Source organism: Chelonoidis abingdonii, chromosome 26, assembly GCF_003597395.2.
Source record: "Chelonoidis abingdonii isolate Lonesome George chromosome 26, CheloAbing_2.0, whole genome shotgun sequence".
Taxonomy (NCBI): Eukaryota; Metazoa; Chordata; order Testudines; family Testudinidae; genus Chelonoidis; species Chelonoidis abingdonii.
This window is the reverse complement of record NC_133794.1, coordinates 2,135,207-2,162,732: the sequence shown is the minus strand read 5'-3', so window position 1 is coordinate 2,162,732 and position 27,526 is coordinate 2,135,207. Positions and strand designations below refer to the sequence as shown.

General features: G+C 53.3%; 1 protein-coding gene across 2 annotated transcripts; it reads left to right on the top strand.

Annotated features, from left to right (window-relative positions):
• ADGRE1 (adhesion G protein-coupled receptor E1) lies at nt 1-27,172 on the top strand. Of its 2 annotated transcripts, XM_075061156.1 has the most exons (25): nt 1-206; nt 5,540-5,590; nt 5,863-6,006; nt 8,742-8,885; nt 9,820-9,957; nt 10,364-10,510; nt 10,974-11,120; nt 11,293-11,430; nt 11,858-12,004; nt 12,468-12,614; nt 12,787-12,924; nt 13,352-13,498; nt 14,324-14,400; nt 15,312-15,395; nt 15,937-16,114; nt 16,401-16,520; nt 17,954-18,144; nt 19,138-19,308; nt 19,650-19,844; nt 21,038-21,273; nt 22,130-22,196; nt 24,316-24,407; nt 25,269-25,437; nt 26,165-26,257; nt 26,701-27,172. In XM_075061156.1, the coding sequence occupies exons 1-25, from the start codon at nt 176-178 to the stop codon at nt 26,704-26,706; spliced, it is 3,198 nt and encodes a 1,065-aa protein (XP_074917257.1). In that variant the 5' UTR covers nt 1-175; the 3' UTR covers nt 26,707-27,172. The 2 variants fall into 2 exon arrangements, with proteins under 2 accessions (XP_074917257.1, XP_032639154.1); XM_032783263.2 differs by lacking the exons at nt 9,820-9,957; nt 10,364-10,510; nt 10,974-11,120.
• The last annotated feature ends 354 nt before the right edge of the window (nt 27,173-27,526 follow it).

The window sequence follows — 27,526 nt, the reverse complement described above, 5'->3', positions numbered from 1 at the left end:
TCGTCCTGGGCAGAGGAAGCAGAACTGTCACGAGAGCAGGAGCGCTGAGCTAAAGTACCTCTGAAAGGAAGCCCCAGTAAAAAACCATGTCATTTTGCAAACTTCTTCTGAGAAAGATTGCAACCAGATAAAGCAGGGGCAGTTTTCTTGCCTGGTAAAAGAAGGCAGCGGCATAATGAGGAAGCAGCTTATCACCCACCTTATAGGTAAGTTTGCAAGGAATTGTGTTATTTCTTCCAGTGGGGGCTTGACAAAAAACAAACTAACTTAACTTAAGCTCTTTGGGGCAAGGACTGTATTTCTGTTCTGCTTTTGTACAGCACCGAGCACTGCAGGGGCCCAAACCATGATTGAGGCTCTTGGGTGCAATCAATCCTTGTTACCGGTTGAGTTAAAACGTCATAGAAATTGATGTGTGAAGATAATTGTAAGAGACCCTGTAGGGGGCCCCCCCCTAAAATAAGGCAGGATGGAATCTGCCCAGAAACTAGCATCGTGTGGCCAGAGGGTACCACCTGGCTATTATTCTGACCATGTGTGTGTGAGACTGTTAGGCATGGAATTAATCTAGCTGCGGGGGGAGTGGCAGACAAGAAACCGGGGGAGACTCAGAGACAGAGGAAGAAAGCCAAACAGGAGCTTGTAGGCATTGTTTGAATGACCCTGGGAGAAGACCAGAGACAGCTTTTGGGTTTGGTGCTGGCTAACGAGGCTTGTGACTGTAAGAAAAGAAGGTTGCAGAGTAGCAGCCGTGTTAGTCTGTATCAGCAAAACCAACGAGGAGTCCTTGTGGGACCTTAAAGACTAAAACATTTATTTGAGCATAAGCTTTCCTGGGCTAAAACGTCTGATGAAGTGGGCTGTAGCCCACGAAAGCTTATGCCCAAATATATTTGTTAGTCTCTAAGGTGCCACAAGGATTCCTTGGTGTTGTTTTTTGTAAAGAAAAGAAGCTATCTCTGGTTTTTGGTCCCTCCTGCATTTGAAGAAGCAGGGCTTGTAACCAAACCAGATTGAAACATAGGAAATACCAGAGTCCATCATCAGTTTCTACTCCCAGTTGGAAGATGCCCTTGGCCCAGAAATTTGACTAGCAGCTCGAGTTGAAAAGGGGCAACAATAATTGTCATTGTGTTGGGATCTTTGAGGGGTCGTAGGGGGGTCTTTCAGTGATGGGCGTTCAGCCCAGATCTGTGACTTCTCATCTGTGACGAACTGGGACTGTTCCTAATGTTTGCTCTGAATACTGTGTTGGTGCCTCAGTGTCCCCTGTGCAGTTCTTAAGTATCTAGGTGGTGGGATAAGGGTGTGTGATTGCTGCAGAGCAAAGGGCCAGTGCACCTAAATGCCTGGCACTCTGTCTCCTAGCAACTGATGGCCTGGGCCCCTCCTCTGCAAAGGTGCCAACTGAAGGTGTTGGAGACAAAGGGATCAGGTGACCTCCTGGCCCGGGAAAGGAGCTGAGCAGAGAGGAGGGGCTGGAGGGGTTGGTTAGTCTGGAGCTACCTGGGGATAAGGAGTGAAGTGCAGACCTAGGGGTCTGGCTCACTGCCCCCCAGAATGGACCCGGCCGAGGGGTCTGGTTCGCTGTATCTACAAGCTCTGTTTTAGACCCTGTTCCTGTCATCGAATAAACCTCTGTTTTGCTGGCTGAGAGTCACGTCTGACTGCTACGTGGGGGTGCAGAACCCTGTGGCTTCCCCAGGACCCCGCCTGGGTGGGCTCGCTGTGGGAAGCCCACGGAGGGGCAGAGGATGCTGAATGCTCCAAGGAGAGACCCAGGAGGTGAAGACGTGTGAGCTTCTTGCCCTGAACAAGTCTGCTCCAAGGGAGAGGAGGCTCCCCAAAGTCCTGACTGGCTTAGTGGGGAGCAGTTCCAGAGCATCGCCCGGGGACTCCGTGACATCATCTAAATGCTTATTTGATGAATGACCCAGAAAAACACGTAGAATCGTTATTGAGAAAGTCTGCAGAAGATGTGGATTGGGGAAGTGGTAGTAAGGAAGAGGACAGGTCATGGATACAGAGAGACCTGGATCCCTTGGTAAGCTGTGTGCAAACAATATGCATTTCAGTGTGACCAAGTATATGGAAGTACATCTATGAACAAAGACTGTCGGCCATACTTACAGCTCCATCCTGAGAAGCAGTGATTCAGACAAAGACTTGGGGGTCCTGGTGGATAATCAGCTGAACATGAGGTCTCACTGTGACCCTGTGACTAAAACGGCTAATATGATACGGGATGCATGAACAGGGGAATCTCAAGTTGGAGGGAGAGGTTATTTTACTTTGTATTTGTCCCTGGTGTGACTCCGGCTGGAATCCTGTGTCCAGTTTTGGGGTCCACAATTCAAGAAGGGTGCTGGAAAAATTAGAGAGGGGTCAGAGAAGAGCCATGAGCATGATTAAAGAATTGGAAAGCTTGTCTTGTAGTGAAAGACTCAGGAGCTCGATCTATTTAGCTTAACAAAGAGAAGGTTAAAGGGTGACCTGATCCCAGTCTATAAGTACCTACAGGGAAAATAAATATTTGAGCATGAGCTTCTCAGCCTAGTGGACAAAGGTCTAACAAGATCCAATGGCTGGAAGTTGAAGCGAGACAAACTCATCCTGGCAATAAGGTACAAATTTTAATAGCGAGGGCAATTGACCATCGAAGCAACCTACCAAGGGTGGATTCTCCAGCACTAGAAATCTTTAAATCAAGGTTGGATGTTTTTCTAAAAGATCTGCTCTTGTTCAAACAGGAATTCATTCAGGGAAGTTCTCTCGCATGGGTCACACAGGAAGTCAGACTAGATGTTCACTGTTGCCTCCAAATCTATTAATGCACTGGTGGCTGCCACGCTGGGTATCCCCTTATTAATCACAAATGGCTACTAATGAAGGATTCATTAGTGTTTGTAGTGTGCGGATTTGATTATTAGTGGTTTGTTTTTAATTGCTGCACGTTGATTATGAAGGCTTGGTGGTTGTTAATCAATACATTATTAAGGTTATTGTCATGCCCCCAATATGCTAGGTGCTGTGTGTAGTGTGATAAACTCAGGACAGATAGCTGCAAGGGAGGGGTAGGAATCAGTCCCAGAGAGTTAAAAGGCCCTCCTCCCTATCAGCTGGTAGGCAACTACGGGTCAATCAGGTTCAGCTGGGAAAGGGTTACTAAGGTAGCAATTAGAATCAGCTGAGGGGGAACTACCTGAGGTTAATTAGGATCAGCTGATTCCAACTTAGGGCTGCCTGAGACCTTTTTAAAGGGTGGGAGAGAAGGAGCCTTGCTGCTAGTAGGCAAGGAGTAGCAAGACAGTGAGCCTCACCAGGAGGAGAGGCAGTATTCTTCCCCCCCAAGGGAGAAAAATACTCTAAACAGGACTGGTAGAGATACGGGGAGCAGACTCCCCCTGTATCCCAAGGGGAACCACATTACCCAAGCCTGTCTCACCAGGGCTAAAAGCAGCGGAGACTGAGAAGGTGCCTTGCCACAGTAGCTAAACAGCAAAAGACACTTCCTGTCCTAAAATGCTTGGTCTCTTTAAGCTCTGATTAATCCCAGCGTCCCCCTGTCTTTAACAGGCATGGGGGGCTGCTTGGGTGAAGATCATGGGAGGATTGGGGCCTTAGCATAAGAGAAAGTGGGTAAAGGGAACCCAGCGGAAGGGTGGGGTGGGGGCACAGGATAAGAGTGACACAAGCGGGACTGTTTGTGCTCATGGCTGTCTAGGCGTAGGATGTTTGCTTGTTAGTGGGGAGAAGCAAATCGCCAACCACAGCTGAGCACCTGCTTAGCCCGTGGCCGCTGGGAGTGTCATCAGTCACGGGTGCCGAGCGTAGCCAAGCTGGCATTTTGGAGCACAGTCGTGCCTAAGCGCCTTTATTGAGCTGCGCCCTGGGGCCTTTACTATGAGACCCCCGTTCGTCTCAGTGCTGTGACTGCAGACGGGTACCCAAGAGCCCACAGAGCCTCGTGGTGACTTCCGATGCTGCTTGAAGCAGCCAGTTAATGAATGGAAGGTCGGGCCAGTGAGGCTGCCTCAGGACATAGGACTGGAAGGGGCCTCCCAGGTCAGCCAGGCCAGTGTGGAGCATAGCCAGAGGTGGGCCCCACCCCACCCAGTTAGCACCTTGGCCCACCCAGATCTGAGCCTGTGACTGCAGAAGCTGAGAGTGGCGTGGGTGTGGATCAGGAGATCCTTGCTGAAGACTCTTGGCCTTTCTGAGGAACACCATGGCCAGCAAGGAGCGGCGCAGCCTGGCTAGCCTCTGCCCCCACACAGGTGCCAATTGTCCCCCCGGGTTAACCCATGTCTGCATGTGGGGCTGTGGGAATCGACCCTCTCCACTGGCCAGCCCAGCCCCTGGGGAAGGAGAAGGGATGGTTTGCAGTGGTCCGGTCCCCCGCTACCACACACAATCCTGCCATATAACCCTGTGTATAAATGTATCCAGCTCCAGCTTACACCTAGCTCGGCTGTTTGCCCCCACTAGTCCCATCGGGAGGCTGATCCAGAACCTCTCTCCTCTGCCGGTTAAAAATCCTCTTGTATTTTCTAGCCTGAAACTTCCAGCCCCCTTGCTGGATCCAAAATGGAAACAGCCTTGTGTAACCAGCCACAGCGGGCTGGGCTGCAAATGCCAAGCTCCTCTGCTCATATTGTGTCGCACGGCCCTTTGTTCCATCGTAAGTGACCGACGGGAGCTGGGGGAAATGAGGAGCAGCCCAATGGTTTTTTTTGAAAGTTTGGTCCCTTCCATTTTAAATCAAACGGCACCACCTGGTCTGACTTCCCACTGAGGGTGGAGGAGAGAGCCTCAAAACAATCCCTCTGTGCGGGGGCAGCTCCAGAGCAAGTGACAGCAGGAAACTTCTGAGGTTTCCACCTGCCTTCCCTGCTCCAGAGGGGGTTAGACCGAGCTGCTGGGCTTCTGGTTGTCCCAGCCAAGGCGCGTTTCTGAACCTCTGGGGGCTCAGCTGTCCCTGGAGCTGGTTAGTGCTCACCGCTTTCTAGCTTACAGAGAAATAGTCAGATCGCTGGGCAGTGAGAGGAGTGAGCGCCTGAGAACTTCCCTTTTGTGAAGGGGCCCACAGAATGAGCTGACCTCGTGTATCCTTCCTTGGTGCTTACTCAGGCTAAACTCCTGCTGCGGCTGAGGGCCAGATCCTCAGCTGCTCACGGCAGTCAGGAGTGCCACGCTGATTTACACCGCCTGGGGATTGGTTCCTGAGTTCAGTACCTTGGGATCTGGCCCACTGAAAAGGTGTTACTCTGATAGGTTATGTTCCATTAGTGCTAAGGGGTCTCAGCCATGATCAGCAGTTTGAAGACAAAGGCTGCTCTGAGAGTTTATAATTAAAATGGGAAAGCTGGACTCAGGGGGAAATAGAGAGGAGAGACTGGCTGAGATCAACCAGCAGAGCCAAGAATAGAATCAACCACCCTCCCCCAAGAGTTACTGTTCTACCCACTAGGCCACCCAGCCTCCTGCAGGCACTAAAACCCAGTGCAATAACCATCTTTGGTTGTCTCTCCTCTTCCAGGCTTTTGCTGGCTCGTCTGCTTCAAGGGGACTCAGCGTGTCTCCTGCGCTCGTAAGTTGATGCCTAGAAACCTGGACAAAAATCTCCAGTTCTGACCTCAATTGTGTCCTGCAGCTGGAGGGGGGCTTTGAACGGGCAAAGAACTTTCCATCCCATTTCCTCCTCTTTCCCCACGTTTCTGTGTATTTTTCTCTCCTTTTTCATTCCCTTCTGCTCTCTTGCGCTGTGTCCACGCTTGCCACAAAGCCACCTTCTCCACTGGCAGCTAAACAGGGCTGCATTTTAATTCACTGCCCAGCCCTGGTTCCTTCTTCATTTCCCAGTGAACAGGTGCAACGATCCAATGCTGTGCCCTGATCACGCAACGTGCACCAATACTCTCCAGGACTACTACTGCACCTGCCGACCGGGGTTCATATCCACTTCGGGGGCCATGAAGTTCACCGATCCAGCCGTCCGTTGCAACGGTGAGTGTGAGCCCTGGAGCTCTGTACTGGGGAGACTGCCACGGAGTAGCTCTGGAGCATGCGATGAAGATAATACATCAGGTACTAGAGAAAAGAGTATCAGGGACTGGGAAGCATGAGGCAGTGACTAGGAGCCAGGCCAGGCCAATATGTGGCAAAGGAGATTTAACGACTTGGCTTCCTGCAATCTGGCCATCAATAGCCCCAGGAATGGCCAGTCACACTGGAAGGCAGCAATGGAAGATGGTGTAAACTGCACAAAGCCGTGGGTAGGGATGCTGAGCAACCCGGACTGCTGCCAACTGGGGCTGGACAGGGGCTGGATCCCTCGATCACTGCCCTGTTCTCTTCATTCCCTTTGAAGCACCTGGCACCGGCCACTTTTGGAAGACAGGGTCCTGGGCTAGATGGACCATTGGTCTGACCCAACATGGCCGTTCTTGTGATCGTAAGCCAAGCTGTAGGAGGAGTTCTCCCCACCCTCATCCTGATTTAAGTCAAATCCACCCTGGAGAGGGGGATCAGGCATGGGGAGAAGACTGGGACTGGTTGGGAAAGGAGACGGGGACTGGGAGGGAGGGGGGATCGGGGACTGGGAGGAGAGTGGGACTGCCTGGGCATGGGGATTGGCATGCGAAACCTGAGGAGTGCAGAATGGGATGGGGACAAGCAGACAGAGGTGGGGAAAAGACAGCACTGGGACAGGGACAGATTGGAGGGGACGGGGCGGAAGGAGCTGAGCGTGGGGGAATGGGCGGACGGGTCTGCACCCACTAGACAACACTCCCTCCAGGGCCTGGGATGGAGGCCAAGATTCCAGAGTCTCCCCATTGCTCTGCTGTCAGCAGGGATCTGGGGAATTCCCCGGCAAAGTGCCTCGTCCCTCGCATAGATACTGGCAAGCTGCTGCGGCTCGCAATTCCTCCCTCAGCTCAAGTGGCCGAGGTCTGTGCAATGGATGTTGAGGTTCCAACTCAGCTGGTGACTCATGTGGCTCTTCATACGGTGCCACATGATGGGTTTTTTCAGTTTGCCTTTTGAAAAACCTAGGAAAATACAGGTGCCAAAAATGCCTTTGTTAAAAGACCAGTCTAAAGCACTGGCCCCCAAACTCTTCAGGATCATGCCCCCTCGCACCCCTGTCCACCCCTCCAGGAGCTAGAGAGAGGCTGCGGCTCCCGGGGTGAGGGGGCTGAGGCTAGGGCTGCAGCTGGAGGTGGATCTGGGGGTGGGGCTGCAGCCAGGCCATGATGGGGGCCAGCAGCTGGGGCTGTGGCCGGGTGCAGGGCTGAGGCTGGGAGTGGTGCCAGAGCAGAGTGGGACGGCACAGTGGGGCTGGGTAGCGCTTCCTCCCTACTCCCATGAGGGCTGGCCTGGGCCCCGCCATGCCCCTCAAATGCTCCTCCATGCCCCCCAGGAAGCGCGCCCCACAGTGTGGGGACCACTGTTCTAAAGGTTGCAAGTCAACCACTCAGAAGTTAGGAAATGCCAGAAGGCAAGTGTCCTCTGTCCCCTTGTGTGTGTACATCATGCCACAGGCTTTTGTTACCTGGCTCATCCCCTGCCTCACCCAGTGCACGGGCTAGCTCTGCTCAGGGGATGAGCCAAGGCTGCGTGGGGAGGGAAGTTGTTACTTGTAGGGCCCAGAGTTCCTGTGTGGTGCTGGGCAGTCACTTAGCCCAGTTTTTAAGGGGTGGTCACTAGCTGTGTGTTGACTTGAGGCCCCGGGGCTGAGTTTCAGAAGTGCCCCAGCAAGGGGAGCTGCGGTTTGCACGTACGCCAGGCTAGAGAATGCTAAGGGCGCTGAACAATCAGGGCCTGTGTGCCTCCAATGCGGTATCCCAAATGACTGCTTTGGACCTTAATCTCTCTCTGCCTCAGTTCCCCATCTGAAAAATGGGCATAATGGCCCCTCACCTCACAGTGATATCGGAGCCAGTTCACAGGATCAGCTCCCTCAACACCCATCCTCCATTCCTACTCTCCCCACCTCCGGCTATTCCTTTCTTGGCTTCAGGGGAGGGGCTGGAGGGCTTTTCTTGCTTCTTCACCTGATGCCTTCAGAAGAGAGCCCGGCTGCCTTGATCCGACCTCCCCACCCATCTATTCTGCTAGGTCCACTCTTCCTCACTTGCTGGCAGGCTTAACGAAGGAATATGAAGCACTGTAAGGGCATGGACTCACCCCTGCGGCGCCTCCTGCTGGTCGTCTCAGGGAATTAGCTCTCCCAGCATCCTGGAGCGCCCCCTGGAGGCTGGTGATCTGCCTTACCACTGGCCCCTCTGGCAGTACCCCCGCACTCTGGGTCTCCCCACCCACTATCCCCACCTCGCCTCAGTGTAAAGCTACTGCCAGTTACCATCTAGCCCCATTCCCTGCTGCCTCTGCCTAGCAGCCCCAGCACTGGTCTTAGGCCTGCAGCCTGAGGCTTTCCTAGATCAGAGCTGCCCAGCTCCTCTAGCCTTCCCCGAGCCCTGCTCCGCTCCCAATACCCTGCTCAGCTCCCTAGAAGCCAGGCCCTTCTCTCTCTGCTCCTGAGCTTCTGGCTGCCCTGGCCACTTCCCCCAGTCAGACAGGGTTTTGTTCCCAGCCCCAGCCCCAGCCCCCTCCTGGGCTGTTTCAAGCCCTACAGAGCAGGAGCAGGTAACCACCCTGCTACAAGCACATTGAAGATGTAAGACAAAAAGGGGCAAAGGCTTGTTAATTAATTACATTGTTTCTTCTTCATTTCCCAGCTGACAGGTGTACGGATTCATCTGTCTGTCCTGCTTATGCAACCTGTGACAACATCGCCGGGAGCTACCAGTGCACCTGCAAACGTGGGTTTGCATCTAGCTCTGGGGAGCGGCACTTCACTGATGCAACAGTGACGTGCAATGGTGAGTGTGAGCTCCTGAGCCCAGCTAGGAGAGGGAAGCCGTGTAGTGGGGCCACTCCTATGTAGCTTGCACTAGGGTCACCTGAGTGGCTCTTCTGCTTGCAGCGAAGGTTCGGTATCGAGTATTTCATTGACTGGAAAGCGTGATGCAGTGGCTAAGAGGGATATATGTGGCCAAGGAGATTTAGTGACTCGGCTTCCCCAGCCTGTCAATCTGTCCCTCCCCAAACCACGGGACAGCCAATCAAATGGAAAAGCCATAGCGCAGTCTGGACGCAGTCCTGGCGCAGCTACCTCATCATGGGGATGGGTGGCTGAATTCCTCCTGGAGCAGCCCAGGGTGTAGAGAGAGTCCCCTCAAGCCCTGATTCCATTCCTTGTACGGAGAGGAGCATATTATGGCCCTGCCTCCTTCCCACCCACTTTTGGGACACTATGATCCACCAGGGGAATATGGAGGAAAGCGTGATCCTCATGAAGGCCTGAGGGGAGCTTCCTTGTGGTCTCCCTACTCCTGTGCACCCATGTCGGGGCCACTCACAATCTACTCCCTAAAACAGATAAAAGAAACTGTGTGTGTGTTTTTACATGCTGCAGTATTAACCTGTAGAACTGCCTGCCACAGTATCCCATGAAGGCTGCAAATTTATCAGGTTTCGAAGGATTCGACTTTGATATAAATATTGAGAACATCTGAAATGATTGTCTGAGGCATCTAGTACCAGCCACTGTTGAAAGCAGGATTCTGGGCTAGGTGGGTCACTGCTCTGAGCCAGCTCTGGCACAGAGCAGAGCGATCGATCCAAAAGTCCACTGAGGCTGGTGGAAATTCTTACTGACTCCAATGGGCCGTGGAACAGGGTGTGGGTGTCCTGGGGCAGTAAAACCCTGGTGTTCTAGCATCACGCGAGTCCAACCTGGATTCCCTCCCCTAGATCTTGATGAATGCTCCCTGGACCCATCGTCCTGTGGCCCCAGCTCCATTTGCACCAACACAAGGGGCAGTTACACCTGCACGTGTCCCCCAGGCTACCTCCGCGGGAGCCAGGCTGGCATCCAGTTCAGCTGCATAGGTGAGTGTCCTATACGGGGACTGTGGGTGGAGCTCTGGGGGTGGGTCGTCCCGCAGACGAGAGCAAGGTTCTGAGCGGCTCCACTTGCCTAGCCTGGAGTGCAACTGTCTCCAGAGCCCCGGGAAGTGGGGCGAGCTGGCTGTGTCTTCACTGCTGGCTCCCCAGTGCTGCTCAGTGGGTTGGGCTACTGCCTGGGAATGAGGAGACGGGAGTTCTAGTCCCAGCGCTGCTCCTGACTTACTGAGTGTCTGCCCCTCTCCTGGCCTCTGTCCCCCTCCCAAACCTTGTCTTGTTGGATTGTAAGTTCGCACTGTGTCTGTGCAGCGCCTAGCGCAGCGGGGCCTCTAGGTGCTACCATAGTGCATGTAATAAACACACAGACTAATTCCAAGTCATTTCCTGGTAGATGTGGATGAATGTTCCCAAAGCCCTGCAATCTGCGGGCCCAATGCCTCCTGCATGAACACACCTGGGAGCTACACCTGCCAGTGCTCACCCGGGCACCATCTATCCACGCCAGGGCCTTGGGTACCCGGATCAACCCGCTGCACAGGTGACCATCCAAGCAACCTTCCCGGCCTCTCACCGTAGCCCTTGCCCACGAGAAAGACAAAATCTGAGCCCCACCCTGGTTTTAAACAGCTTCTCTGCCCAGTAAAGGTGGGATTCACTTGGGGGACATAGATATTCCTGGGCCCAGAGAGTGACTGTACAGTTCACAGGTGACTGCTAAACACCAGGTGGCATCAGTTCCTCCCTGCTCCAACTACCAAACCTCACTCTCCTCCCAAAGCTGAGACTAGAACCCAGGCATCCTGGCTTCCACCTCTCAGGCCACTAGCACCCGCTGCCTCTTAGGACTGGGCAGCATATTGCAAACCTGTTGGGAACCATATTCCTGGCATGGTGCCCCCTCCAGTGCAGGGTGCTGGGACCTGCCTTCTCCCCTCCCCTCTTCCCATCAAGTGAAGGCTCCATTGTCCTAGCTGTGCCTATTGCTCCTTCTCCCATCACAGATGTTGATGAGTGTCTGGATCTGGCATCATGCCCTGCGCACGCCGCATGCACCAACACCCCAGGAAGCCACTACTGCACCTGCAATACGGGCTTTGCATCCAGTTCTGGGGAGCAGCGCTTCACTGACCCAGCAGCGCAGTGCAACGGTGAGTGCTGGTTCTGGCACAGAGCAGAGCGATGGATCCAAAAGGCCCCTGAGCCTGGTGGAAATTTTCTTACTAACTCCAGTGGGCTTTGGATCAGGATGTGGTTGGCCTGTGGTAGTAAAACCCTGGTGTTCTAGCCTCACGCAGGTCCAACCTGGATTCCCTCCCCTAGATCTTGACGAATGCTCCCAGGACCCATCGTCCTGTGGCCCCAGCTCCATCTGCACCAACACACTGGGCAGTTACACCTGCACGTGTCCCCCAGGCTACCTCCCCCGCAGCCAGCCTGGCATCCAGTTCAGCTGCACAGGTGAGTGTCCCATGCGGGGGCTGTGGGTGTAGCTCCGGGTGTGGGAGGCTGAGGCTGGCTTTTCGGTCGTCTTGCAGACGAGAGTGAGGGTGGGAGCGGCTCCGCCTGCAGAGCCTGGGGTGCAACTGTCTCTAGAGCCCTGGGTAGTGGGGCGAGCTGGCTGTGTCTTCACTGCTGGCTCCGCAGTGCTGCTTGGTGGATCGGGTGACTGCCTGGGAATGAGGAGATGGGAGTTCCAGTCCCAGCGCTGCTCCTGACTTACTGAGTGTCTGCCCCTCTCCTGGCCTCTGTCCCCCTCCCACACTTTGTCTTGTTGGACTGTAAGTTTGCACTGTGTGTGTGCAGCGCCTAGCGCCGCGGGGCCTCTAGGTGCTACCATAATGCATGTAATAAACACACAGACTAATTCCAAGTCATCTCCTGGCAGATGTGGATGAATGTGCCCAAAGCCCTGCAATCTGCGGGCCCAATGCCTCCTGCATGAACACACCTGGGAGCTACACCTGCCAGTGCTCACCCGGGCACCATCCATCCACGCCAGGGCCTTGGGTACCCGGATCAACCCGCTGCACAGGTGACCATCCAAGCAACCTTCCCCGGCCTCTCACCGTAGCCCTTGCCCACGAGAAAGACAAAATCTGAGCCCCACCCTGTTTTAAACAGCTTCTCTGCCCAGTAAAGGTGGGATTCACTTGGGGGACATAGATATTCCTGGGCCCAGAGAGTGACTGTACAGTTCACAGGTGACGGCTAAACACCAGGTGGCATCAGTTCCTCCCTGCTCCAACTACCAAACCTCACTCTCCTCCCAAAGCTGAGACTAGAACCCAGGCATCCTGGCTTCCACCTCTCAGGCCACTAGCACCCGCTGCCTCTTAGGACTGGGCAGCATATTGCAAACCTGTTGGGAACCATATTCCTGGCATGGTGCCCCCTCCAGTGCAGGGTGCTGGGACCTGCCTTCGCCCCTCCCCTCCTCCCATCAAGGGAAGGCTCCATTGTCCTAGCTGGGCCTATTGCTCCTTCTCCCATCACAGATGTTGATGAGTGTCTGGATCTGGCATCATGCCCTGCGCACGCCGCATGCACCAACACCCCAGGAAGCCACTACTGCACCTGCAATACGGGCTTTGCATCCAGTTCTGGGGAGCAGCGCTTCACTGACCCAGCAGCGCAGTGCAACGGTGAGTGCTGGTTCTGGCACAGAGCAGAGCGATGGATCCAAAAGGCCCCTGAGCCTGGTGGAAATTTTCTTACTAACTCCAGTGGGCTTTGGATCAGGATGTGGTTGGCCTGTGGTAGTAAAACCCTGGTGTTCTAGCCTCACGCAGGTCCAACCTGGATTCCCTCCCCTAGATCTTGACGAATGCTCCCAGGACCCATCGTCCTGTGGCCCCAGCTCCATCTGCACCAACACACTGGGCAGTTACACCTGCACGTGTCCCCCAGGCTACCTCCCCCGCAGCCAGCCTGGCATCCAGTTCAGCTGCACAGGTGAGTGTCCCATGCGGGGGCTGTGGGTGTAGCTCCGGGTGTGGGAGGCTGAGGCTGGCTTTTCGGTCGTCTTGCAGACGAGAGTGAGGGTGGGAGCGGCTCCGCCTGCAGAGCCTGGGGTGCAACTGTCTCTAGAGCCCTGGGTAGTGGGGCGAGCTGGCTGTGTCTTCACTGCTGGCTCCGCAGTGCTGCTCGGTGGATCGGGTGACTGCCTGGGAATGAGGAGATGGGAGTTCCAGTCCCAGCGCTGCTCCTGACTTACTGAGTGTCTGCCCCTCTCCTGGCCTCTGTCCCCCTCCCACACTTTGTCTTGTTGGACTGTAAGTTTGCACTGTGTGTGTGCAGCGCCTAGCGCCGCGGGGCCTCTAGGTGCTACCATAATGCATGTAATAAACACACAGACTAATTCCAAGTCATCTCCTGGCAGATGTGGATGAATGTGCCCAAAGCCCTGCAATCTGCGGGCCCAATGCCTCCTGCATGAACACACCTGGGAGCTACACCTGCCAGTGCTCACCCGGGCACCATCCATCCACGCCAGGGCCTTGGGTACCCGGATCAACCCGTTGCACAGGTGACCATCCAAGCAACCTTCCCCGGCCTCTCACTGTAGCCTTTGCCCACGAGAAGGACAAGATCTGAGCCCCCACCCTGGTTTTAAACAGCTTCTCTGCCCAGTGAGGGTGGGGGACATAGATATTGCTGGGGCCAGAGAGTGACTGTACAGTTCACAGGTGATGGCTAAACTGTATTATAATGATCAGCCACCAGGTGGCACCATGCACGACATACTTGGTCTGAGCCTATATTAAAGCAGCAAAGGGAACATCTCTGGTCCCTCTCTGTGGTGGAGCCAGTCCAGAGTGGGTGCAGGAACCTGCCCTGTGTGCAGCAGCCCAGAAACCTGCTGTGACCAGATCCTCAAGTGGGAGACGCAGGTTCCAGTCCCATGGTTGCAAGGACCGTGTTACCCAAGCGGAGAGCTTGAGAGAGAGCAGCCTTGCAGCCTAGTGGTTAGGGCTTTCTCCAGGGTGATTGGGAAGCCCAGGGTTCTACATAAGGCAGAGGGGGGAATTGACCCTTCGTGTCCTTTATCAGGTGAGCACGCTACTCACTGAGTTCTTGGTTCTAAGGGGTTTTGGGAGGTGGCACCACCCCAGTCCCACTTCCCCTTGGAAAAGGGTGACCAGGCTCCTGGATGTGAATCCTGAGTGGAAATACGCATTTCCCTCTGACCTAGATCTGGGGTCAGCGCACAGTGGGGTTTACTTGGGTTCTAACCCTAGACCTGGAAGTTGCTGGTGTTACAAGCAGGATTTTTAAACCCTTTGTATCCTGGATGGGGATGCCCAGCGATTTCCTGCACATTTGATTTCTTTTTTTGTTCATTTCCTCCCAGAGGTCGCTTCAAATGATCTGGTGAGGAATTGCAAGAACCGAGGGCTGGATGCGGCTCACAACTCATCCCCAGACGATGTACGTACCCCAGCATAGTTCACACGCCCCGTTAATCTAGGGACACTCACAGCAAAGGCAGCATGAGGAACCCCAGCTGAAATTCTGTAAAGTGACTCAGTGATTGTTTTTGGGGTGCCTGGCTTGAGATGCCTTCAAATGGCCTGAGTGTGAAGGGAGCCGGCGCTCGTCACTTCCTGGGCGCCTTTAAGGGACCTCGCACGAGTGCTGCCAAAATCGAGTTGCTTTGAAGAATCTGAGCCCAGATCAATTTCATCTGCAGTGGCGGCCCTTGACTACCGCAGCAAAGCCACTCACACCTGGCATTTCTGACACTGGGGATTTTAATCCAGGGGGTGTAAATTTGTCATCCATGCCAGTGAAGCAGCAGCAAAGTGCAGGCTGCAGGAGAGTGCCAACAATCATCAAATCTTTAGTGGGTGGAAAATCCCAGTGTAGGAAGCCATAGCTTCCCCCTGCCGCACCCCCAGCAGCACCAGTCCTGATTCCCATGGTACCAGCAGTAGAACCTTTGGCACCTCAAACCTCCCTTGTCCCTTCCTGCCACCCACAATCCTTTGCAGTAGCACTCTGGCTTCAAGCAGGGCGCTGCACAGACCCCTTCCCCCTCCCTCGCACCAAGATCTGGACCCCCAATGTGCCAGGTGCTGCATGGGACATAGAAAGAGGCAGTCTGTGCCCCCACGACTTACAACATAAGTGGTCAAGACGGGATTAGTTGCCCCGCTGTACAGAGGGGGAATGGAAACTGTGAGAAATGAGATGGCTTTGTGACTATGCTGCAGTTTGAACCCCTGGGTCCCAGCCCCATGCCTTGGCTACAAGGCCAACCTTCCTGCTGTACGACTGAATTTGTGTTGTACTATGGGCTTTTCCTTCTGCTCTGGCCCCCCTCCTTCCGCCCTGCATAGGATGCGTTCTGCATGTTATTGGCCTCCACCTTCAGCATCTTGGGAAACCCCAACGAAAGGAAGAACTCCACCGTCTCTCTGGAGGTAAGAGAAGCCTGGATGTTTTATCGCAGCTTTCAGTTTCTCTAGACCCTCCTGCATCACCCAGGCCACAGAACCCCACCCCACTGAGCCCTGCATCCAGCCCTGTAACTAGGGGGTGGGTGGGTTTTAGGATTCCCTGGAAGAGAATAGGGCTGATGCTCGTGGTTCACCAGCATCTTGCTGTAGAGAGATCTAATCGGTGCCACGCAGGCCAGTAGCAGGGCTGGACCGGGGACACTCAGCTTTATAGGCACGAGCCACTAGTGCTTGAGCCAAGGGACATCAGGTCTGAGCCGAGGCCCACTGAAGTCATTCAAAGCCTCTCGCTGGCCTTGGAGCAGACCCCGGACCTGTAGCTAGCTCAGACCTCTATGGAGCAGTCACTCGAGGGGGCATGTTGCACTCATGGATCCTCAGCGCAGGTGGGATGAATGGCAGCTGTGAGGATGCCCATCAGCAGCTCTTAGGAGATTGGCCGACTGTTGCTGGGGTAACACAGCACAGCCAATAAGAGCTCTCTGTCTCTCTTGCCCCATCGTAGAAAGCCGCTGAGGGATTTGCCTCCATCCTGGATCAGACGCCCTCCTGGTCCAACCTGAGCACGGAGCAGGTCTCCACCATGGCCACCGTCTTCCTGGAGAATGTGGAGAATGTTGTGCTGGACGTCCTCAAGAACCCCACTGGGAACGGGAGCCAGAACATCCAGATGAAACAACTGGGTAGGAAGCTGGGTCTTGGGGTGGAGTGGTCAGAACCGGTGGCAACTGCACGTCCCCCCTTGTTCTTAAACCCCTCGGGAGAGGCTTGGTGCAAGGGCCCCATGAAACTTCCTCCCTATCTCTTTCCTGTGGGCACAAAAGCCTCTTCCCGTCTCAGGTGGATGTGTCTCTCCGTTTCCTTCTCTCTCTGCTGTTACCCATGCATAGACTCTGCTGGGTGAGTGATGGTCCCTGCCCAACGAGCTGTTGTGCTGTATCAGACCGTGCTTTTTCCCCTTCTCCTTAGATCTCCAGACCAAAGTCATTGAGGACGGCTGCCCCGGAAAGGACTCAGTTGTCAGCCTGGAAGTCAAAGGGGAGACCATGAAGATTAGCTGCAGAACAATCCAGGGAACAGTGGCACAAGGTATGTCACCACCACCAGAGAGTGTGAGACGGATTTCCGAGGCTTGCTTCTCAGCTGCCCCATTTGGGGTGGGAATGGGCTTCCCCCAGCCCTCACCGCCGAGCGGCAGTATCGCACAGGTAAAGTACAGGAGGTTTTGTACCTCTTGAAGCATCACTGGCAATGGCAGGAGATCCCAGCTTAGATGGACCATTTGGTCTGTGCTGACACAGAGAGTGAACTAGATGCGCCATTGATGTGTATGGGATACAGGGCTCACAGAACAGGGCTCTGCGATGGAATTGGGAACTCCTGGGTTCTTACGCCTACAAATGTAAATTCCTTCTGTCCTAGTCAAGCTTGCTAGGATAAAAGGAATTAGAAAAATGAAGGGCTGGAAAATTGGGTCCTTAGAAAATGCAATTCTTCATGAAGTGGCTGATTTCTGCAGAAAACTTAGTGTGTGTGGAAAAACTGGGTGCCCCAAATGCCCTCCAACCTGAAATATTTTCTGCTTTTGGCTGAAGACCTAAAATACACCTCTACCTCAATATAACGCAACCCGATATAACATGAATTTGGATATAACGCAGTAAAGCAGCGCTCCAGGGGGGCGGGGCTGCGCACTCCGGCGGATCAAAGCAAGTTTGATATGACACAGTTTCACCTATAACGCAGTAAGATTTTTGGCTCCCGAGGACAGCGTTATATCGAGGTAGAGGTGTATCTGGATTCTGAAATCATGTTCCTGATGCCTCAAGCTCCCATTCCCCTCCACAGGTCAGGCTCTCTCTAGCCAGGCTTTATCTCCCATGATGCACTGTGGCTAGATGATTGCCATGGTGCATCATGGGAGATGCAGACCAATGAGGGAGCCTGGCTCATAGAGGAGAAACAGGAGCACGAGGCACCTGAACCACAACTCTCAGGAGGCATTGAAGTGGCATTTTCAAATAAAAAATTTGGTTTCCATTTTTTTTTTTGCCTATGAGGAAAAACTCCCTTTTCCAACTAGCTCTATTAATATCAGATGTTTTGAGAAAACCATCTTCATGGGCTCTCCAAAAACTGTCACACATTTTGGGGGGATTTTTCGAGATCTGCCCACTCCTTGTAACACTGTAACAAACACACAACATTAAGGTGCCCCCTGTTGCATTCTGTAACTTATGGACAGCCGCTCTGTCTTGTCATCAGTGCCAGCTGAGCTGCAGTTATAAGGAGAAGTCTGGCTGCCCGGACACCTGGGTTCTCTTCTCGCTCTGCTGCTGGCATGCTGTGCCATTGTGTTACTTTTCTGTGCCTCGTTTTTATCCGTGGGTGGGTCTGAAGCAATACATCACCCAGCTCCTGAAGTGGGGGGCGGGGGTTGTACAGTGCTTTGCGAGTCCCCCGGTGCATTGCGGGTAAAGAAGCCGCTAACTCATCTGGTTTCTCCTTGGGGGTACTTGCAGCTCGGGCTGGAGTGGCGTTTGCCTCCTATGTGGGCATGGAGTCCATCCTGAATGGCAGCTTCTTCCATGGCCAAAGGGCCACCTCTGTCTGGCCAGTTCAGATAAATTCCAGGGTGGTGAGTGCCTTTCTGACCAGCCAGGCCAAGACTGATTTCCCGGATCCGATCAACTACACCTTCCAGACCATCATGGTAAGGCCGGCTGCACGTCCCTCCATGAACTGCGGTTGGGGTTGATTCCTCTGGTGGGGATGCTGCATTGAATTAACTCGCAGGTGGGGAAGAATTCTTGTTCTCCCCAAGTGTGGTGCTGCCTTGGGAGGGAAGGGGGGATTGAACTCATGACCTCTTGATCAGAAAGTCTGAATTTCTCCTCCAGCTGTTAAAGGGCCAGCTCGGTTAACTGAGCGTCAGTAGTAGACACATAAATTTCCCGCTACTGGGATTGAGTGACGGGGAAGAAAGAGAGAGGAACAAGGGGAGACAGTGTGGCCTAGTGGAAAGCGCACTAGTGGGTGACCTGAGTTCTAGTCCTGGTTCTGCTACTAGCCTGCTGAGTGACCTTGATATTCCCCCCCCCACCCATTCTGTGCCTCGGTTTCCCCATATGTCAAATGGGGGTAACGATAGTGACTTTTTTTGGAAAGCGCCTTAACTTATGGATGGAAAGCACTGAAGAGCGAGGTGTTAATACTAGGAGCAGGGATAGATTTTCTTCTGCTTTGTAAAGGCAGACGCAGAGTCTGGGAGCCCTTCAGAACCACCCCATGTGTGTTCTTTGGCCCACTCTCTGTGGGGAGCGATAGAGAGGCTGTTAACCCTCTGCCCTACTGTTCAGTATTTGCGCTAATGCACAGGCTGAAATCAGCGCCCCCTTCTGGCAGGAACAGCTCATCATGTGAGACAGCCCTTGCCGCCAAGCGCTTAGTCTGTCTAGACAAAGGGTGGGAGGGGAAACTGAGGCACAGAGCAGGAGAGTGACTCTGTCAAGGTCACACAGCAGGCTAATGGCAGAGCCAGGACTAGAACTCAAGTCTTCTGAGTTCCAGTCTAATACCCTGTCCACTGGTCTGCACGCGCTCTGTTAGTCTGCCTCTCAAGTTCTCTCTTGCAGTCTCTGACCTGCTCCCCTGGTACCACATTTTTTCCAACCTGCGTTATTCTTCGCTTTTTCCTTTTTTGCAGCCAAGCAGCAGCCCCGACAAGCTCATCTGCGTCTCATGGGAGGCCACGGACCGGCGTGGCAGCTGGTCTCGGGCAGGGTGTGGGGTCATGCGCAGCAATGCCACTCACACCACATGCAGCTGCAATCGCGTCTCCAACCTGGCCGTCCTCATGGCATCGGGGGAGATAACGGTAACGGGCCCGTGCTCGTAGATTGAGGCTGCGGGCTTTGCTTGGGGCAGTCGGGCATCCTCTTGGCAAAGGAGAGATGGAAGGAGGATAAGGAGATAGCTCCAGGGATGTTTACGGGGAGCCCCTCCTCGGCATGGGGAGCAGCACCGGGGAAAGCGCAAAGGGGCAGGGGTGGGCATCATGGGCCAATCACAGGCGTTCCCCATTCTGTGCTCCCCTGCGATTATCTGTCACAGGCAGGAGTCGGGGAGAATTCTTAGCAAAGCCCCACCTGCATTAACTGCCTCACGTGGGACGACGCGTGGCCTCCTAACGAGCCGTCTGCCCCACCTCCCTGATAGGCAGGCTTCCCACTGTTCCTCATCTCCCACGTCGGGCTGGCCCTGTCCCTGCTGTGCCTCTTCCTCGCCATCCTCACCTTCCTCCTGTGCCGCTCCATCCGCAACGTGAACACCTCCATCCACCTGCACCTCTGCCTCTGCCTCTTCCTGGCCGACCTGCTCTTCCTCACCGCGGTGGACAGCCCCAGCCATCAGGTAAAGAACTCCCCACCCCTCGTGTGGTGCCTACTGTGGCCGGCAGAGCGGCCTGGTAGATAGCGCACTGCCTGGGGACTCTGCTGACCTGGGTTGTAGTCCTGGCTCTGCCTTTAGGCTGTTGGTGATGCTGGGGAAAGCATCTTCCTGTGCCTCAGTTTCCCTATCAGTAAAATGGGGGTAATGATACTGACCTACTTTGAAGAATGAGTGTTTATTGAGTATGCAGCTAGTGGTGGCCTTTAGGGCAGAAATGAGATCCTAGGGCAAACCCCCTTCTTACAGTGGTAATTCCCAGGGGTGTGTTTGATGCAGGGGAGCCAAGCCCAAGGATGCTCATTAGAGGCTGTTAAATGAAAGAATCATAGGACTAGAAAGGACCTCGACGGAGTGTGGGGATATCAGGGTCCTGCACCCCCCACTTTCTGCAATTCACCGTGACTCTCAGCCAGCCTCTAAAACAGAAGGTTTATTTAGACGACAAGAACACAGTTCCCAAACCGGTCTTGCTGAAACAGACAACAGGACCTCCTTTAGTTAGGTCCATTTGGGGCCCTCAGGGAGGCCACAGCCCCACTGGGAAGCAAAAGCCCCGTCGGGGTGCCCCTCTCCATTTCCCAGCCAGCTCCAAACTGAAACTCCCTCCACCCTCTCCCTCAGCCTCCCCCCCGGCTCCTCCCCCAGCCTTTGTGTCCTTTGTCCAGTTTCCCGGGCAATGGTGTTACCTGGCCTCCACCCCCCCTCCTGGGTTCTCATGTTACTTGCTCAGGTATCCTCCCTTCCCCAATGCAGGCGGTCCCAGCACAACTCCCCTGCAACCTTCCCAGATTAATACACCCCACTCAGCATTTACATAACACATCAAGAACATTCCCACTTCGTCACAACAAGTCCTTGTTAGTGCAGGCTGAAGGCCCCAGACTGCGAGTGGGCTCTTTGAAACGCCCCCCTGAGCTGGGATTTGTGTGGCAGAAGATAGGGGTGGCTACAGTGCCCCTGGTGGTAGGGCTACTGGTGGAGGCAATGCTCAAACGTTGTTTAGCTGGGCTGCTGGACACAGACCCCATGGTTCTCTCTGGCTTGCCAGCTCCCGACCTGTTCTGCATAGTGTCACCACTAAGGGTCGCCCTAAGTGCCAGCCTGGGGAACCACGTAGAAGCTCTGCGCTCACTAGGGCTTTCTTCCCTCCCCAGCTGGCCTGCGCCATCATTGCTGGCCTCCTGCACTACCTCTTCCTGGCCTGCTTCGCCTGGATGTTCCTGGAGGCCGTGGTGCTCTTCCTCACTGTCCGCAACCTCGGGGTCGTCAACTACTTCAGCACCCACAGCCCCAAGATATGGCACCTGAGCCTCTTCGGCTACAGCTTCCCCGCCCTGGTGGTGGCCGTCTCGGCAGCGGTTATGCCGAAGGGCTACGGCAGGCAGGAAAAGTGAGCGCCCGAGCTGGGGAACTGGCCCTGAAAGAGGTTGCAGTGGTTAGGGTATTAACATGTGTTAGGGGAGATGGAGGTTCAAGTCCCAGCTCTACTACAAGCCAATTAACTGCTCTGTGCCTTGGTTTCCCCATGTGAGAAATGGGGATAATGGCACTGCCCTGCTGCACCGGGGCACTGGGAGACAAAATCGATTAAAGGTTGTTAGATGCTACAGTGATGGGGTCTTATAAGTCCCTAGAAGTAGACGGTCCAAATCTAAGGCATTCTCGGCCGTAAGGAAATTTGATGTACCGTGGTTAGCCCTGCAGGCCAAATTTACTGTGCGAGTGCAAAAAAGGGAGTGAAGAGAGTAGCTCCTGTCTTATGCCAGGTGTGTGTGTGTGTGTGTGTGTGTGTGTGTGCGCGCGTCCTGGCACTCTCCAGTAAAAGATGCTCTGGACCAGTGGACGTCTATCTTGACAGCTGTGGTGCCGTCCTTCATGAATGAATTAATGTTCCTAGCATCTAGTCGACTGGGGCGCAGGATACCTGGGTTCTCTCTCTCGCTCTGCTACTGACCTGTGGGCGTGACCTTGAATAAAATTAATAGATTCTATGGCCGGACCACTGTGATCATGTGATCCGGCCTCCTGTAGAACACAGGTCAGAGAGCTCCCCAAAATGAATCACATCCCCCTTCGCTGCCTCAGTTTCCCTTCCCCCACATCATTTAGATAGTGCTGGTAGGGGCAGGGACTGTCTCTCACTCTGTAGCTCGGTAGGAGCCCCATTGGGTAGCTCTAATATCAATGATAATTGCTGCCCCAAGCTGCTGATCGGTGAACGTCACGTTAACCTTTTGTCCTTGTAGCTGCTGGCTCAGCATGGAGAAGGGGTTCATCTGGAGTTTCCTGGGGCCAGTGTGTGTCATCATCGGGGTACGTATCCATTGCGGCTTGACCCTGCCGCCTACCTCAGTACGGTGATATCTAGAGCTCTGCCTGGCTTCCTTTGTCTATTGCTAAGCACTGTGGGCCCAATTCATCCCCTGGTGTAACGCTACTGACCTCGAAGGAGTATATGCCAAGGAGGCATTTGGCCCAGTCGGGGAAAGGGGCGATAAGAGCCACCAGATCAATCCTGCGAAAGGCAGTTTCCGGCATCACATTGGGACTTCAGATCATGGGACCAGATCCTCACCTGGCGTAAATCAGTATTTCTCTGTTGATTTCAATGGAGCAATGCTGATTTGCACTAGCTGGGGATCTGGCCAAATAAACATACCGAACAGCAATACCCTTGCTTTGGATTGCGACAATTTCTGCTTCTGCTCATGTCGAGACCCCCCCTGCAGCTGCCCATCACATCCCTTCCCCAGAGCCTGAGGCAAATCAGGGTTAGTGAGATAAGAACATACAAACATAAGAATGGCCACACTGGGTCAGATCAAAGATCCATCTAGCCCAGTATCCTGTCTTCCAACAGTGGCCAGTGCCAGGTGCCCCAGACAGGGATCTCTGACTGGATGGGCTCAGGCGTTTGGCCACAAGCTGAGGTGGTTCAAAAGTTTTTGAATTTTTTTAAGCAGAATTTTTTAATTGTTTCTTTAAACAATCAAACACAGCAAGCCGCAAATATTTGGCCACACTCTCCTGAAACCCCAAACCATGTTCAGGTTTTGGCAGACCAATTGCAGCTTTTCAAGTAAAAAAAAAACACAACAGATTTTGAAGAAAAGCTGACATTGTCCGTGATTTTTTTTCTGCTTTTTAAAAAAGCCTATTTTTCGATCCAAAAACAGTTTTGACGGAAAATATTTGTCCAACCCTTTTAATGGGCTTTAGTGCCTTTTAGCACTAGCTGATGCTGAGAACCAGTGATACCTTGTAAAGGTGACTTGAAAAGAAGTTTTCTTAAAACTGGGTTTGTGCCGAGATGTGGAAGGTTTTTAAATGTTTATTTTTTCCAGGGCTGCCTGGGGGTGGGGTGGGGGCAAGTGGGGCAATTTGCCCCAAGGCCCACATGAGAATATAGTATTGTATAGTATTGCAACTTTTTTGTGAGGAAGGGGCCCCTGAAATTGCTTTGCCCCAGACCCCCTGAATCCTCTGGGCGGCCCTGGCCCCAGAGGGAATGAACAGAAAGGGTAATCTTTAAGTGATCCATTCCTGTTGCCCATTCCCAACTTCTGGCAAACAGATGCCAGGGACACCATCCCTGCCCACTGCCATTGATGGACCTATCCTCCATGAACTTATCTAGTTCTTTTTTTGAACCATGTTATAGTCTTGGCCTTCGCAAAATCCTCTGGCAAGGAGTTCCACAGGTTGACTGTGCATTGTGTGGAAAAAATACTTCCTTTTGTTTGTTTTAAACCTGCTGCCTATTCATTTCACTTGGTGACCCCTAGTTCTTGTGTTATGAGAAGGAGTGAATAACACTTTATTTACTTTCTCCATGGCAGTCATGTTTTTTTAGACCTCTTTCATATCCTTCCTTAGTCGTCTCTTTTCCAAGCTGAAAAGTCCCAGTCTTAGTCATCTCTCCTCATATGGCAGCCATTCCAGACCCCTAATAATTTTTGTTGCCCTTTTTTGAACCTTTTCCAGTTCCAATATATCTTTTTTTGAGTTGGGGTGACCACATCTGCATGCAGTGTTCAAGGTGTGGCCGTACCATGGATTTATATAGAGGCAATATGATATTTTCTCTTATTATCTATCCCTTCCTTAATGATTCCCAACTTTCTGTTTGCTTTTTTGACTGCCGCTGCACACTGAGTGGATGTTGTCAGAGAACTCTCCACAATGACTCCAAGATCTCTTTCTTGAGTAGTAACAGCCAGTTTAAACCCCAGCATTTTATACGTATCGTTAGGATTCTGTTTTCTAATGTGTATAACTTTGCATTTGTCAACTGAATTTCATCTGGCATTTTGATGCCCAGTTACCTGTGTTTGAGAGATCCTTTTGTAGCTCTTCGCAGTCTGCCGGGGACTTAACTATCTTGAGCAATTCTGTATCTGCAAATTTTGCCACTTCTCTACTTTGATTCTAGATTAATTCCGTCCTTTTTGCCTTAACCCTCTGGATGCTGCAGAGAAAGCTTTCCAGCCTCAACACTGAAGTGTCCACCCTTAAGGACACCAGGTAATGTTGGTATAAAAGCAGAGCTGAAAAGTATAGTTCAGTGGTGGTAAGGGGGTGGGGGCAGGGTGGGAGTCAGGACTCCTGGTTTCTGTCCCCAGCTCGGGGAGGGGAGTGGGGTCTAGCAGTTTGAATTGGGAGTCAGGACTCCTGGGTTCCATTCCCAGCTCTGCTACTGGGGCAAGTCACTTTGGGCAAATCACTGTGCCTCAGTTTCCCTCTTTTAAAAACTGGGTTGAAGTGGGAGTTGTGAGCCTCCCTGAGTGCTGGGACAGCCCTTGGAGATACTCAGTCTGGCCGACAGCCCCCCAAGGGCAGAACTGGACGCCCCATTGTTTGTGTCCCTCAGTCGTGGAGTGGTCAAGGTGCTAGAATGCAGGAGAGAGGGTGATGCTGCTGCGAAACCTGGATGGACAGATCCTCAGCTGGTGGAAGCTGGTGTCTGTCTATGGGATCTGCCGATTTGAACCAGCTGGAGATCTGCTCCCAATGGGGCTTTTCCCTGTCTCTGACACCTTGAATTTACAAACCTGCTCTGCTCCTTGCTGTGTACCCCGCACTGACACCTTCCTCGCCCCGTCCCACCTGCCCTCTGCAATGGGGCCCGGCTGGGATAGTCACCCCGAAAGCCAGGTCACATAGAAGCAAAGCTCTCTCTGTGTTTCTGTGTGCCTGCAGCCAGTGCTGGTGAGTGTGTCACAGGGCTCCTTTTGCCTGATCCAGATAGGATCTGAATCCGTCCCAGCCCCTCTTAGCGAGACTTGGGTCTTTAGGAAGCATTCACCATTTTGGCCTGGACCCCCCTGATTCAGCAGCCCTGCAGAGGGCTGTCATCACGGGATCTCTCCCTCTGCCTTTCTCCAGGCTCCTGACCTTTAAAGCCATCGCCCAAGTCTTCATTCTGGGCTGCACGTGGATTTTCGGTCTCCTTCAAGTCGGCCCAGCCGCCACGGTCATGGCGTATTTATTCACCGTTGTCAACAGCCTGCAGGGAGTCTTCATCTTCCTGGTGCACTGTCTCCTCAGTCGCCAGGTACCACCTAGGGCCCTTCGTCCCCTGATTGACTCAACAGACCCCCTGCCAGCAGAGAGCAGGGCGGGCTAACGACGCTTTACTGGGCAAGATGCCCCCAAGTTTTCTCCCAAGGGTTCCCCCAGTAACAGAGCGATGGAGCCGCCCCTTGTGTGGAGAGGAAAGATGGCCCAGAGATTGAAGCACTAACTGAGCACTTAGGAGACTGGGCGCAATTCCACGCTGTGCTGTCAACACCTTGGGCAAGTCATTTAGCCTGTCAGTTCCCTGGAGAACTTCCCTGAAATAATCAGTCTGGCACCTCGAAGGGCTGTTAAACTCGAGGGAAAAGGCCTCCTGAGAATCCCCTTCCATGCTTATCTCTTATAAAGGCTCTTCCTCCAGTGCAGGGTTGTGGATTGGGTGGAAATCTAGAGTGCACTGCATTATGGGAATTCTCTGCTGCCACAGGAAGCTGAGTGTTAGAGCAGCCCTGAGGCTGCTCTAACTTGTACCAAGGCATAGAGGAGGGGGAGCATAAATAGCTATACGTCTCCATATGGGTAACAGCCAGTGAGCCCCAATGACTGCATCAGGGGCTCAGGTCCCTTTTATTAGGCAGGATTAGATGCAGCTCTTGTTCATTTGCATAACGCCCAGATGCTGAGGCACTGGGCACGTTAGAAATGGAGATAAGGCATAGAGAGAAGAGATCTCTCGGCACTACTGACTGTCTCTGCATCTCCAGGTGCGGGAGGAGTACAAGAGACGGTTCACCTGCAAACCTAAGTCCTACATTTCCGATGTCTCCATGTCTACTTTAGCCACCAGCAGCAAAGTGGTAAGAGAGCCAATGACCCTGCGACTTTTGCCAACCATCACCAGATGCATCCAGAAGGCTAGATCTGGGCAGGGTTACAGCACTGGACTGGGAGTCAGGACTCCTGGGTTCTATTCTGGGCTCTGGAAGTGGGTTGGGTCTAGTGGTTAGAGCAAAGGGGGTTGAGAGTCAGGACTCTCCGGTGCAGGGCAGCCATGGTGTCTGGACTGATATAGTTAAATTGGTGCAAAAGCTGGGTGCAAACCAGCCCTCAGGGGCTTCAGAGCATTCGGGGAAACTCCAGTGACACCAATAGACATGGAAATCTGCTATGCTAGGAGCTTGAAGTCAGGGTTAAATCCGAATGCACAGAAGGCCTGATCCCACTCATCTGATATCAAAACTCTCTTGGGAGCTTGAGTTTTCCCCTCTGGAACCATGTCGGTGTCTCTTGTTCCTTGCAGGGCTGACGTTCTGGCCAGGAGGCAGGAGATGTCATCGCGCCACAGGAGAAGGAACAGCTTATCGCAGAACTTGAATCTGCCTTCTTTAAAGTGCTTGCAGGATCAGAACTTCGAAACCAACCTGCCAGCTGGAGTGTGATCCCGGGGTTAAATCAGCGGGCTGGCAAGGGGAGAGGGGTGTGAGGATTAGAGCTGGGGGTGCTGGCAGTCAGGACTCCTGGGTTCTTCTATCCCTGGCTGTGGGGTCTAGTGGTTAGAACAGGTTAGGCTCCCTAGGCATGGGCCAGTAGCACCTATAGTTTTAATCCAGCTATAGCTTAATCCGCTGCTGCTTTTTGGAGATTCCCTTTCTCCTTATTTATCATTCCCCCCCTGCCCCCGAATCCTTCAGTCCCCTGAAATCTGAGCAGATTTCGCATGTCTGTGGCATTTCAGTACTGTAAAATGAGTTTGATTTTGAATGCATGACTTCATGGTGTCTTTTTAAAACACCTTCTCGAGTGGTTTCGTTTCTACGCCCTAAAATATACAAGCTCAATTGTTTGTCCCTCTAGTGGCTGAAAATGGGGTACAAGCAACCACATCCCGAATCCCCACAATGCTCGGTCTAAGTGCTCCCTGACAGCAAGGGGGCGCTGTCTAGCCTGCCCAGTAGTGCTGTCCTATGAATTCAGTACAGCCTGCACTCTGCTCCATGACTGCTTAATACAAGTCAGGATTTGGAGAGATGCCTAATGGTGACATCGGGAAGTACAGTCTGGGATGCCTGAGGGAACCAGTGGGTCTGTATCTAGCAGCCTCAATACAGGACCCCCTTTATTGGCAT

Bases quoted from the DNA above. Each gene is read 5' to 3' on its own strand.
- ADGRE1 (XM_075061156.1), top strand. From the start codon at position 176: ATGAGGAAGCAGCTTATCACCCACCTTATAG. The intron at 8,886-9,819 runs GTGAGTGTGAGC...TCCCTCCCCTAG, and splicing joins TGCAACAGTGACGTGCAATG to ATCTTGATGAATGCTCCCTG. The intron at 12,615-12,786 runs GTGAGTGCTGGT...TCCCTCCCCTAG, and splicing joins CCCAGCAGCGCAGTGCAACG to ATCTTGACGAATGCTCCCAG.